Source organism: Perca flavescens, chromosome 17, assembly GCF_004354835.1.
Source record: "Perca flavescens isolate YP-PL-M2 chromosome 17, PFLA_1.0, whole genome shotgun sequence".
Lineage (NCBI taxonomy): Eukaryota > Metazoa > Chordata > Actinopteri > Perciformes > Percidae > Perca > Perca flavescens.
Window position 1 is genome coordinate 3,438,890 of NC_041347.1, and position 13,566 is coordinate 3,452,455.

General features: G+C 39.9%; 1 protein-coding gene across 3 annotated transcripts in view; it reads right to left on the reverse strand.

Moving 5' to 3' along the window:
* Positions 1–1,448: 1,448 nt before the first annotated feature.
* The window catches only part of cdh31 (cadherin 31), a 32,385-nt gene continuing 20,267 nt past the window's right edge, over positions 1,449–13,566 (reverse strand). For all 3 annotated transcript variants that reach the window (XM_028603733.1, XM_028603734.1, XM_028603732.1), the window contains 10 exons: positions 9,905–10,033; positions 9,209–9,394; positions 8,765–9,009; positions 6,710–6,852; positions 6,458–6,549; positions 5,634–5,766; positions 3,645–3,863; positions 2,903–3,033; positions 2,043–2,186; positions 1,449–1,676 (listed from right to left, as the gene is read on the reverse strand). In XM_028603733.1, the coding sequence (XP_028459534.1) occupies positions 1,461–1,676; positions 2,043–2,186; positions 2,903–3,033; positions 3,645–3,863; positions 5,634–5,766; positions 6,458–6,549; positions 6,710–6,852; positions 8,765–9,009; positions 9,209–9,394; positions 9,905–10,033 (1,638 nt within the window). In that variant the 3' untranslated portion in view covers positions 1,449–1,460. The remainder of the gene's footprint in view (positions 1,677–2,042; positions 2,187–2,902; positions 3,034–3,644; positions 3,864–5,633; positions 5,767–6,457; positions 6,550–6,709; positions 6,853–8,764; positions 9,010–9,208; positions 9,395–9,904; positions 10,034–13,566) is intronic.

Below are 13,566 nucleotides of genomic sequence, written 5' to 3' on the forward strand. Positions count from 1 at the left end.
TTTAGACAGGGCAAAACACATCGACGGCACAACGCCAACCAGACTCGCATCAGAAGGGTTGAAAATGAGCGACTTTCCTGTTGACGCCTAAGTGTGTGTGATGCCAGATAAAACGATATCATACTGTATGGTTGTCTCCCATTTAGTGATTGTGGTGTGCTGCAAATTACATAGGCTAGCATCAACTGGACAGGAAAACTGAAATCAAATGCCTTCAGTACCCAATTTAGCAGACACCATGCTCATCTGGCTCAGACAGTTGGGTTTTGGGGAGCAACTTTAAGTACATTGGCCGAGATCTAATTAGCCAGGGTAAATGGAAAATGCTTTGAGTGTTTTAATAAAACGGCTTTCTCTGCAATCACCTGCATTGAGGGGAAGTCTTGCACTAGGACTATCACATAAGTACTCAAGAACTTGACTCTCTCCTGCAATACTTCTGTCATGGCTGCTGCTTTGCTGTAGGCTACTGTTCATATTTTGATGTCGGTCTTTTCGTGAAATGCTCTCCATTAGTGAAATAAAAGACCAGTCAAACACATTATTGTATTAAGAGTAACTTTATAAAAAAAATAATCAAAATTAACAAAGCGTTCGTAATAAAGTACCATTGGAGCGCCAAAAAGCATTTAGACGTAAAATGTGATAAAGATGTCAACTAAGCAGACACTTAACATTTCAACAACAACCAATTCTACATTTTAAAAAGCATTTATTGATACCTCATTGACTACAGCCTCAGAGGGTGAGAGATTTTAACAGGTCAAAGATAAGCACAGCCTATATTGAATACCCGTTACCTGCCTTTTAGTAAGACATATTGTAAATGAGAAAAAAAAGAAGTGATTTAATGTGACAGTTGGCTAGCTAGAATTCCCCTTAATCATTTGTGATTTCATTCCTCAAACAGAAATACAAAACAATGCAATTTAACTGAAGTAGTAGTACAAAACACACAACAAACCGAAAAAATGTAAAGTACCATACGTTGCCAAAATAACAAATGTTACAGTGCAACTGCAAAGCATCTGTGTATGTATCCAGTGTTACCCACTAAGCTACAACACAGGCTGAAATATCTGCACAAAATTCATAAATCAAACATGAGCCAGATCCAAGACTCAATGAACAGAAAATAGAGAAAACAGTCTTCAGCCTAGATTTAAACAGGTATCTAAAAGACAGACAGAGTTTAACCATTCAAAATGGGAAACTCATTTATAAAAAAAACTCATCCTTTGGCTTCTGAGCAGTGTCTGTTATTGCCAACAGGACTGTACTGACAACAATAAACAGTCAATACCCACAAACCGAATAAAACCCATCTTTGGGTGTACTGGTGTCTGGTTGTACTATACTTTCACTGGGATGCAGTCCCCTATCAGTCCATGCTTTTCAATCAAACATACATTCAGCCATTAGTACATCTGCCTATCCAAATTATTTGATCTTTGGTACATTTACAGCATGTCATCATCTTCTCCTCCTCCGTACATGTCTGCCAGTTTCTTGAAGCGGGGTCCCCACTCATTGAGGCAGTTGTAGTCCTGGTCTCCGCTGCTCGATGAGTTCAGAGAGGAGATGCTTCCTGCATCAGAGCCACCCCCTTCATAATCAAACACCAGCAGGGAGTCATAGGGAGGTGCTGTTGGGTCGTTGTCGGCTGCCTTCAGGTTCTGAGAGAGGAGCAGACAATATATTTTATTTGACATACTTTTTGTATTGTTGTATATACAGCAGAATCAAGTCAGAAAAGATGGGGAGAGAGGATGATGCGACAAGTATCAAAAACCATATTTAAAAAAAAAGTCATGCCATGACGAACAAACATGACCATAAACAACTGGACACCAAAAGGAGCCCCATGGGGTTTGAATTTAATAATTTTGAAGATTGTGTTGACCAACAGGATTTGTGATTTCAAACTAATGTGTTTACCCCCCCCTCTAAAAACAATAATGTGTTACAGCAGTAATAAATGACCTATTCTAACAATGTTAGATTTGAATAGGTTTGTATGAGCTCTCGAATGTTTGACTCACATCATCAATGAAGTTGCCAATTTCCTCTGGGTTGGCGGGGCGAGGCCGGTACTGAGGAGCCGGCATGAAGTTCGGCACTACGTCGTTTCTGAATACTTCGGGCCTGTTGTCCAAACCACGGTGGAGAACGCTCAGATCAAAGTCCTGATGGAGACACAGGGGTTCACACATAAGATACAGCATCTTTATTTTTAGTAAGACATCCATTTGTACATTTATACAATACGTGTAATGTAGCAGATCAATATTTTATATTAAAATCCGCTCCACTTCAACTACCTAAAACAATGAACTGCTGCTCACAATGTTAATAATCAGATAATTTAAATGTTTTGCAAAAAGGAGTTTACCGTGTGGTACTGCTACTTTTAAAAGGGATTTTTTTTAAACTTCTTGGACAATTGTCTACTATTATGCTTTCATAACCTTGTGTTACAGTTGCTTAAAATCATATATTTAATCTTAAATGATAGTTGTGATACACTTTTTACTAAAATAGTAGGATCATATTGAATTAGCACATGGCCCTAATCACTAATGCCATGACTCAACTTCCAATGGGTTTTCCTCCAGAAAATGTGTAAAAAGATGTGGTGCTATCACTAAAACAACCACCTGATCAGAGGAACTGATAATCTACAGATGTTTGAAAACAGTTTGGCTGGTGAACGTCTTTCGATTAATTTTAACTGGGTGCCTGACCAGCAGCGCTGCTCGCCTGTGCCTGCCAGAGACATTTAGCCAATGCTTTCTGTTTCTAACTTTGATGTACCTCCTTGATTATTTTAAATAGCAGTATGATGCCCACCCGATTGAGCCCCGTCAGGAAGAAATTATTCCAAACCTCGGTCTTAATTTACCTGATCGTCTTCCCCACCTCCCTCTTCATCATAGTAATAAATGTTGTCTCTGATATCGTCGTCTTGCAGTAGAGGTTCCTTCTTTTCTCCTCGTCTCCGTCTTGCAAATAGCAGCAGCAGCAACACCAGCACTGAACATACAGAGTATAAAGCTTAATACAACACACCCATGATTAAGTCATCACAAGTCTAGTCTCACTTTGCCAGGCCTTCCTCCACCGCGGCGCTGTGGAGGAGGGTCTGGCGAGTCCACACCGCATTCCGGGATGGGAGAAAAACGTGCTCTGGTTTATTGCCATTTCTTTAAACCAATCACAATCGTCTTGGGCGGTGCTAAGCGCTGTACGGAGCAACGGCGCCTCTGCAAAATAGCCTCGGGAAGGAACTTGTTCTGGTGGTGAACGTGTACGTTCAAAAGTTGTTTTAGTCGTGCAACAGAAAACTCAGATTGGACAGATAGTCCAGCTGGCTGTCTGGATTTACCTTGCAGAGAGCTGAGAAAAGGTTAACCATAGTTCTCATAAAATCGACCAGAGTTTAAAATGCCAACACAAAGGAAGCAGAAGGTGACGGATATCCAGCCTAAATGATTGAAATCTAGCAGAATCTCCGTCGGCAATGGAGCAAACTCCGGAAGTGGAACATTGAGGATATAGACCATTACAAGTCCAACCACCTCCTACATCGCAGAGAAAGCATAAGCATCTTTACATATACAACGTAAATCAAATATCAGACTTACTGAGCAGCAACAGGATGCCTCCAAGTATTCCCAGGATGACAGACAGATCAGTGCCACCTGCCACACGTCCTTTGCATAACACTTCTTCCCCAGCGCAGTCACACACAGTGGCCTGCACCGTGCTTTCCTGCGCCAGGCCCTGGTTGTCTGTAACCCTCAGGACCACAGTGTACTCGCCACTGTCTAGCTCTGTGACTAATTTCAGGATGATGCCAGTTTCTGCAACAAAGAGGAAAATTGCCATTACAGCCCCTGTGCAGTTGATGTGCAGATTAAGTTTGTAAATTTGTTTAATTCCAACAATGATTTAACAGAAACACTCAAAGTAAAACCAATATTTATACTCCGGCTCCCCGCCCTAGATAAAATCTGAATTACCATTTATTTTTTTCCCCCAATCAACAATGTAATTGTATAGCACACAGACCAGCGGCCTCCAGCCCCTGCCCCTTGTGAACTCGCGGGCATGTCACAGCGCTAACAATTCACTAGTGATGGGACAACCGACTCTTTTACGAGAGTCGGTTCAACCGGACGGTTGTTTGTTGGCCTACCGAGTTAATAGATTCGGGCCGGCAGGTTGCACGGTTACATTAGAGTCGAGAGGGCCGGCTGCACGGTTACATTAGACTCGAGCGGGCCGGCCGGTTGCACGGTTACATTAGACTCGAGCGGGCCGGCCGGTTGCACGGTTACATTAGACTCGAGCGGGCCGGCAGGTTGCACGGTTACATTAGACTCGAGCGGGCCGGCCGGTTGCACGGTTACATTAGACTCGAGAGGGCCGGCCGGTTGCACGGTTACATTAGAGTCGAGCGGCCGGCAGGTTGCACGGTTACATTCAGTCTCGTTCGGGTCTAGGCATTAGTAGCTCATTTCCTTGATTGATTCTAGCACCACCACTCCAGTCCAGTGGAGGCGCTAATGAGCTAGATGACAACACACACAGTAGCAGAAGAATACCAGCTACACAACGGCCAACCATTGACATATATATATAATGCCAACGGCACGAATGAAGTAAAAGAAAAAAACAGGAGTGAGTCGGTTCATTGACGTATGGCACTCAATTCTCCCGGCTCAGTGACACGAGTCGGGTTAATTAACCGGTTCTTCGGTCAGTTCGTCAACACTACAGGTAGCCAGGCTTACGTTAGTACAATGTTGGTAGTGGCAAAGATCCTCTATAGTAGCACTATAAATATGTAAATAGTTATTTATTTCTAAATTATCTGGTTATGTAGTCATTTTTTTCAATAAATAGTTTATAAACCTTTATTTGACTAGTTAATTACTGAACGTAATGGCATGATGCCGCGCAGTCACATCCTGCGCCACCCACATCCCTCAAGTAAATTCTCAACCTGTGGAAAACACTGTTAAAGCATATCTTGGCCTAAAAAAATCTAGCTTCTTTGTAAATGCATTGCATGAGGGGCTCATTTTCACTGAGGTGTCTTCCTAAGACATTGCTTACTCCCATGCTGTGATCGCCTCCCCAATAAACTCCAATCATTCAAATCTCAGCAAACAATCTCTTATACCGAAACTAAAGCATCTCTGACCCAGTACCTGAAACAACCTGAAATGTGTGGAGCTTACTTACTAACTAGCCTGGGAAAATGGAGTACCTAATATATAAACTGACTTTTTGGCCAGCTGAACAGAATACCAACAAAAAACAATGAGGAAAAATTTCAGCTCCTCAACAATGAACAGTCTTTTAACTTCTTTCTTGACCTAATTTTTTTTTGTCTGTTAGCCTTTTAAAAAACTTAAAATGTCCCCCCCCAAATGACCTATAAGTTTCTCCTGAAACTGGCTATTTGATGGCAGCAGTAATGGATTTCATTTATTTAATGCTTTTGTTAACGGCTCATCAAAGCACTTTCACAGTACAGGCACTAATCACCATTCAAACACATGCTAATGGGCGAGGCTGCCATACATGGACACTGACACACACACAGACAGACACACACAACATACTGGTTTCGTTCATCCTAGCGGTCCAGTTCTTTGCTGCCATGCCCTGTAAAGAGACGCTGTATGGAGCACCAAAGCCTGGTTCGTCCTTATCGGTTACCGTCAGCAGCTGTTGAGCTGATTGTTTGTTACACACCTGGGAAAACAGAATGTCAGAGTTAAGTCTTTGTTTACTCATTACTGCACAACAGTGGCTTCTGTGTGATACATTTTAAAAATCACACGCATCACAAGTCATCACAAGTTCTGCACCCAAAACGTCAATTTAAAATGTTTCTGTATTTAAAGTGCTTTAAAAAATAAAAAAAGGACCAGTTTATAGGATTTAGGAGAACCTATAGGCAGAAAAGGAAAAAAAAGATTCATAAGTATATTTTCATTCATCACGTGAAACTGAGAATCGTTTTCATTAGTTTAAAATGAGCCCTTCACATCTACAAAGTCAAAGTCCTCTTCCGCAGAGCCGGACAGGTTTCTTAAGTAGCCCAGAACGAAAGAATAAGGGGGCTTGGTGGCCTGTGCAATAAAAATATTACCTGCTAACACGGTTATTGTATGCAATAAAAATGTTGCTTGTTCTAATAAGGAAACCTTTCTTTTGTATATTTACTATTGCCGTTTAGTATAAAGCAAAAGCATTTCTTATCCGATTACTCGATTTATTGATGGAATAATCGCTAGAATACTCTATTACTAAAATAATCGATAGCTGCAGCCCTAGCCTGAATGACACCATAGTTTTGACTACACACTTGTTGCAATCTGCAACCTCACCAAAAGATACCACTACACACTGGTCCTTTAACAGTTTGGAAAGGGAGACGCACCCTGATTGCACGTTCCTCAACGGTGGGTGCATTGTCATTGACATCTTGGAGCTGGATTATTAGAGTACCAGTTCCTGTAGCTGGGACTGCATCTGGTGAGGTGACAGACATATAAACATACATCAGGAGAACAACTGAAAATTATATGGAAGCTAAAACATCATGGTAAAATAAAGCCCAAACTTTTTGGCCCTAAAGCAGTGCAGAAAATCAGATAAGCATGTACAAGTTTAAGATTTGCCTCCCACCTACCATTGTCATATGCACCAATGAGTGCTGTGTATTTGTTGTCCTTGACGAAGACAGCCTCTCTGTCCATGAGACTTTTTACTGTAATCAGGCCTGTGTCTTTGGCCACGTTCAGCCAGCCAGCAGGGTCACTAATTATTTTATACCTGGACATAAACAAGATATCATAGACCCAATGTAAATGCTATGCAAGTGACCAGCATACAACAGATAGGATCAGATCAATTGAGTAACACCAGTTAACATGTTGTAAATACGGTATACACTTTAGTTTCTATTACTTAAAGGTGACCTATTATGTTTTTTTTTTTTTTCTGTCATATTTATAATGTTACAATTAGGGCTCTCAAAAGAAAAAAATTTCTTAATCACGATTAATCGCCGAATTTCAATAGTTAAAAAGGTCCCATGGCATGAAAATTTCACTTTATGAGGTTCTAAAACATTAATATGTGTTCCCCCAGCCTGCCTATGGTCCCCCAGTGGCTAGAAATGGTGATAGGTGCAAACCGAGCCCTGGGTATCCTGCTCTGCCTTTGACAAAATGAAAGCTCAGATGGACTGATCTGGAATCTTCTCCTTATGAGGTCATAAGGAGCAAGGTTACCTCCCCTTTCTCTGCTTTGCCCGCCCAGAGAATTTGGCCCACTCATGAGAGAGAGACATCATGGCTTTCAAAACGAGCAAAGTGGCAGTTCCACACCCCCACCCTCCACCTTGCCCTCCCCTCTCTCCTCCTCAATAGCTACAGACACAGAAATGGCACATCCTAAGGAAAGCGCATTGTGGGACTGGCTCTAGTGGCTGTAATTCTGCACCAAGGTTGAATTTTGACCACTAAAGCCTATATAAAAGCATCCAAAGAGCACCATGTCATGGGACCTTTAATCACGATTAATCGCATGTTTCGCAATTCTTTCCAGTGTATCTTGATTGGGAATCAAATTAATGCAAATAATCTTCAGAAATACAGCTTGCTTTTTAAAAAATGTCAAAATATATTATACAGCAAAAGTGCATGCACAAGATGTCAAGATGGTGTGCAGTTATTTGCCACCCATCTCGCAAGCGCTTCAGTTAATTTTTTCGATTTGGTTTCATCCACAGGTCTGTGGTGACTTGCACTCTCCAAAATAGTCCACTAGCATCAACACCCTCGGTGATATTTTAGTTCCATTTCACACCGTCTGGGAGCTTTTTTGTTGTTTTTAAGTAAAACACACCATTTAGAACTGTATTGTTCATCTCCAAGGCTGCAGCAGGAGGTAGGAAGTGTCTGTGGCAGCTTGACAACAAGTAAAGGTGCCTCAAAGGGTCAAAATAGTAGCAGCCAAAGATTCTAGAGCGTAGCGATTCTTCTCAGCAAAGATTATTTGGTAACAGCACCAGTGATGGTGTAAAATAAATAATCTTTGGTACTCGCGATTAAGATATTTATTAACGCGTTATTGCTGACAGGCCTAGTTACAATGCCGGATTTTCATGTTAAACGTGGCCAAAGTTTCAAATAATGAGGTAAAAGTGTTTTAGAGAAATCCCCATGAGGAACTGCATCTCCCTCCATGTTGCAGGAGAGCATGTGAGCGAGTGGGGATGGGGTTGCCAGGAGAGTGTGAGAGGAGAGATGCAACACAGGCACAGATTTACAGAAGAAATGGGTTAAGTAACGCAACATCAAACTATATCAATATAAATGGTATTGTCCCATCCTATATCTTGTTTGAAAATATATGGATATATCTTAAAAAGTCAATATCCTGCCCAGGCATGGTATTATCAAAGTTTTGACCTAGGATGTACTGAAAATTACAAACTATTTGCAGCCTCTAAATAAGCTGTATCACATTCACTAAAATCTCAGCTACTCTTACATTTTATCTTGAGTAATACGGTCACCATCTGCAGGCTCAGACATTTTAGTGATAAATGCACTTATTGATGCCTGGCGTTAAAGAATTAAAGGTGTCACCTAAAGCTTGATTAACAAATTTTCTCTAGCATGATAATATTGTGTTGAAATACAAGTTGAAAATAAGGTATATCAGAGTTTGATCTTACGCGACTTTCTGTTTGCGTGCAGTGTCTGGGTCAGAAGCAGTGTACTGCACCACACCACTGTCAATGGCAAGGTCCTCAGGTATTACCACAAGCTTCTCTACTGGATCAAAGACTGGAGCTTCATTGACGTCCTGCACAGTCACCACCACTGTGGCAGTGGAAGTGGGCAGTGGAACAGCAAAAGGAATCTCATTCACCACTGCAATCAACAAAGTGTGTGTGCTGCTCTTCTCAAAGTCAAGACCCTGATTGGATGGAAAGAAAAGCATACTGCTGTGAAACTAAAAACGCCCACTTTTTACTTAAATACATAACAGCAATTGTTAGCTTATGAATTGACAATAAGTCGCTGAAAAACGATCAGTAAAAAAATAAAAAAATAAAAATAAAAGTATTAATCTTTAATATTGCGGCTTATTTGAGAATTATTTGTTTATATCCTACCTTGGCAGTAGAAAGGATTCCTTCATGTTTGTTAATTCCGGTTTTCACAGAAAAAAATCCTCCAGGATCACCATGGACAATCGTGAACTTGGCGTTCCAGGCTGGGGAATGTGGTTCGTCACCGTCCGTTACGGACATTGTTAAGATCTGAGCGTTGACTTTATTTTCATCAACTGTTGCCGTATACTGGGAGAATGCAAGGGATGTGTTAAAAGTGAAACAAACTGAGAAAACAAAGATTGCTATTGTTGCTTGTTCATTTTTTTTTTTTTATCTTAAATTTAATGATCGGCATCATCATGCAGTTCATTACTCCCCTGTACAGATGTGAGATCTGAGATTCCCCGTTAAATATAGATCACTCACTTACTTAAAGCCAAAAAGTGTTTAAACTTGCATTCCAAAATCCAATAGATCTTTTTAGAATGAAAGTTTCATCAAACGTGAAATGCAATGTTAAAAGAAAATGAACTTGCGGTACATACATAGTCAGATTTAAAAAGTCAATACAAAAATTTACAACACTGACTATAGTTTACTTCAGCCCCTTGGACACTGCTTAAGCATGGTGAGAACCCTGTAACTTGACAGATCTGCTATGCCTAGTTATGGTTGCTAAGCGATGCTTGGAGAACTGCGGATCTGAGGAGTATTTAGCAAACAGTACATTTTCAGTCAAGAGTACGTTGTACTTACCGACGGCTGAGTGAAGACAGGAGCCTCGTCATTGCTATCTGTGACAGTAAGGATTACTTTAGCTTCTGCAGTCAATCCTTCTCCCTTCATGTCTGCTGCTTGTACCACCAGAGTGTATTCGGGGTATTTCTGTTAGAAAAGACACAAAATACGTTCAGCTCATCAACTAATGGCTTAAATATTTTGCTGTCATTTTACAGTCAGTTGGAGCAGAATCCTTTAAGACACATCATATAGCTGATATAGCTGCAAAACTAATGACATTTCCACTAGCCTCAGCCGGTGTGATGTTACATGATTACACCTTCAAGTCCTTTTGCTTTAGAAATTGCCTTGTGCTAAGAAAAGAAGCAAGGGTGCTTTTAAAGTGGTTGCAGACAGTGATATGAAAGTACAGTATTGGTCCGAATATAAGACGACCCCACTTTTTCAAGACTAAGACATTTTTAGATACTTTATAAAAGCCAAATATTGTTTTCATAAAGAAAATTATTTTATTTGAAAATAATAATAATAATAACAACGATAATAAAACAAGGTAGGCCGTTTTGTTTTTAACATCTTTTAAATGAAATAATATTTTCAATATCTTTTTAGATGAAAGTGTCACATTTAAAGTAGTAAATATTTCCAAGGCCTTTAGCTGAATGACTGCTCAGGTAATGGGCATCCCATTATTACGTAATCACACACTCTCCTGTCAATCTCTTGGAAGCAGTCGCTTTGAGGACCAGGGTAAGATCTTCTCTGGCTGTTTGCATTTTTAGACGGTGTTACATCTCAATAACAACACCTCGTATTTCCGTTTTAACTTCCGACTTTTAGGCTTTTTTGTAGCGGATATATAATTTGTTTCATCTATGTATGAATATCGATAACGTTAGTGATATTGAGATGCTTGCTCAGTTACCCTTCTAGTGATGAATCGGCAAAACATGTTTTATTTCTCTGAGTCACTGCTTTGTTCTAACGCCGCTGGGTGCTCTCTCTCTGTCACTAACTCTCTATCTCTCTCTCCACCATATAACATTACCGCGCTTTTGGGCGCTCGTTGAGGCTCCATCTAAAACGTTTCCGACCAGGTTTGTAACATTAAAATGGATTATTTCATTTCTATTGTTTATAGCTGACTTCTCTATTGGCTGTTGAAACAAGTGACGTCCCTTACGTTCTGCGACTTAAACAGGTAAAAGTCTAGACCCCAATTATAAGACGACCCCACTTTTTCTCTATTCCTCTATTCAATAGTCCTCTATTCAAACCAATACGGTAGTTATTGTGGTACTGGTACAAGTTGTACAAGGGTTTGACCCTTGGGATGTCAATTTAAATTAAATAGTCCAACTACCCTTAAAATATTTATTTTATAACAAAACTGACATCAATCCAAAATCAAAATATACCGTGTAAAAAATCAACAGACTCCACCTTCTACTCAATCAGGGGGCATTTGTAAAGTGTACCATTACAAGATCCATTGCATTTTCTGTTGCACTTATTAGGCAATTACAGTATAGTGCTCTTTTTGTTAATGTAAAATGAGCTGAACGGATAATCATGACACAAAACCATCTGCAAAGTAATCCGAGGATGCATTTTAGACTTGACACCATAGATAGAAGGATAATTGATAAAGGCAATGATTTCAGAATTCCAAGTACATTACAGCAACGTTACCACAACAACAAATCTGAAGTCACCAGGCAACAACTGCACCACAAAAGAATGAAAAAAAAAACTCTGTTCTAGAAAGTACTTCAGGCTGATTGGCACGTCGTACAGTTTCTTCTTACACCATTAATATTCACTTCATACAGTTTATGGAACCTATAAATGAATTTCATACAGTTCAATTTGGTTGTTATCAAATAATATGACTCATTGATAATCTGTTTATTCTTTTTATTCACTGGACTGTAACCTGCCGAAATGACAGGGTCCAACATACGTTGGGCCATATACAAATAGCCAATTGCCATTTTATAAAAAAAATAAAATAAACTTCAAAACTCAAAAGAAGAGTCATTGCGTCTGGGGTTGAGAATGTGTGCGAGTGTGTGCAGTAAATGTGCGCGAGTGAGAAAGCGCAGCTGCGCTGAGCACAAACAGCTGTTGGCGAGCGGAGCTTAGTAGAAAACCTGCGGTCCATGGTGCATGGTTGCCTCGTGTGCTCGCAACTCTTCATCTTGTATTCATGTGTAGTTGGAACTAGAGCTGTAGGGTTAGGATATAAAGATATTTTTGACCAAATGTCGATATTGTGGCAATATTGTAGGGTTGACTATTGAGATGAGACAATGAGAATTTTGATAAACAATTTACTAAGTGGGTAAATAAAACCGCTAGATTACAAAATTGCATCACTTCACTGTAATGCAGCCTTTAAAATCAGGAAAAGACAACACTTGTGTCATATCATGATATCCAAAATTCAAGACAATATATAGTCTCATATATTGTTGTCGATATATTATCAATATATTGCCCAGCCCTTGTTGAAACTGATAAGTTGGAACTAATAAGCTTCTGTTTTTTAATTGGTTACCCGTTTCTTGGCATTTGGAAATTGGTTCTAAATTTGGAACTTCGTTTCAGTTACCACTCCTAGGGAATTTGTGTTTGTTTTCTGCCTATGCTAACCAATTTCCTGTGGTTTTGCATCAATGTATCTAAATGTATCACTAATGTATTGATTTCCAGATATGTATAAGGGCTGTTGGAACGTATTCAGAAAGTAGACTATAATTCAAATAGTTAAAAAAAAAAAAAATAAATAAATAAATAAATATATATCATCAATACTATTCGAATGTTGAAATTACAATTCAAAATGTGATTTTTTTTTAAATAAATATGTCGGCTAACGTTTAAGGGTGTCACGATTTCAAAATGGCCCGAAATTAAGTCACAATCTTGAATTTCGAATAAAAAAATGGAATCGTCGATGCTACCACTCCCATGTCCCGTCCGGTCAGCTTGCCAAGCAGAAAACGATAAATAGAAGAAAACAAAAATGTGTAGCCTGCTTGAGATTCTACGACCACTCGAGTGGACGGACGGACTGACACGGACACGGACACGGACACACACGGACACACACACACTAAATTACGTATGTGATACTTTGTGTATGGCTTAGTCTATATACACAAGCCTATAGCTGTCCGTGGACACAGAGTGTCAGAGCCTCCCGGACGGTGAACTGAGACTCCGTTTCGGTCAACGGTTAATGATCGGTTATTTAAAAACGTACAATATGTAACTTTCTGCCTTTAGAGGTCTCTCAACCAAAAGAATGGATGGTAAACATGGAATTTTGATGATGTTGGGAAGTTGTGTGGAATTATGGGATGTAGTTTTTAGTGTTAAATACCTTCGCTGGTTAGAATGCATCCTTTCACAGACCGTGTTTACCCATTCAAGTTTATTCATGTTACGTTTAGTTTTATTCATGTTGCTGGTACCAAAATTTGGTTTTTGCAGCTTGAAAGTCAATGGAGAGTGCTTAGACCCCCCCTGGCTGCCAAATAAATTTGCTGCCACTAGGGGGAGTCTAGATTTCTAGGCTATTTACTTGGTTTCATTTTCAAAAAACACCATATTTTTGTTGTACTGCACAGCTCTCTCTCACTGCTGCAGATCCTCTTTTCACCTGGTCTCTG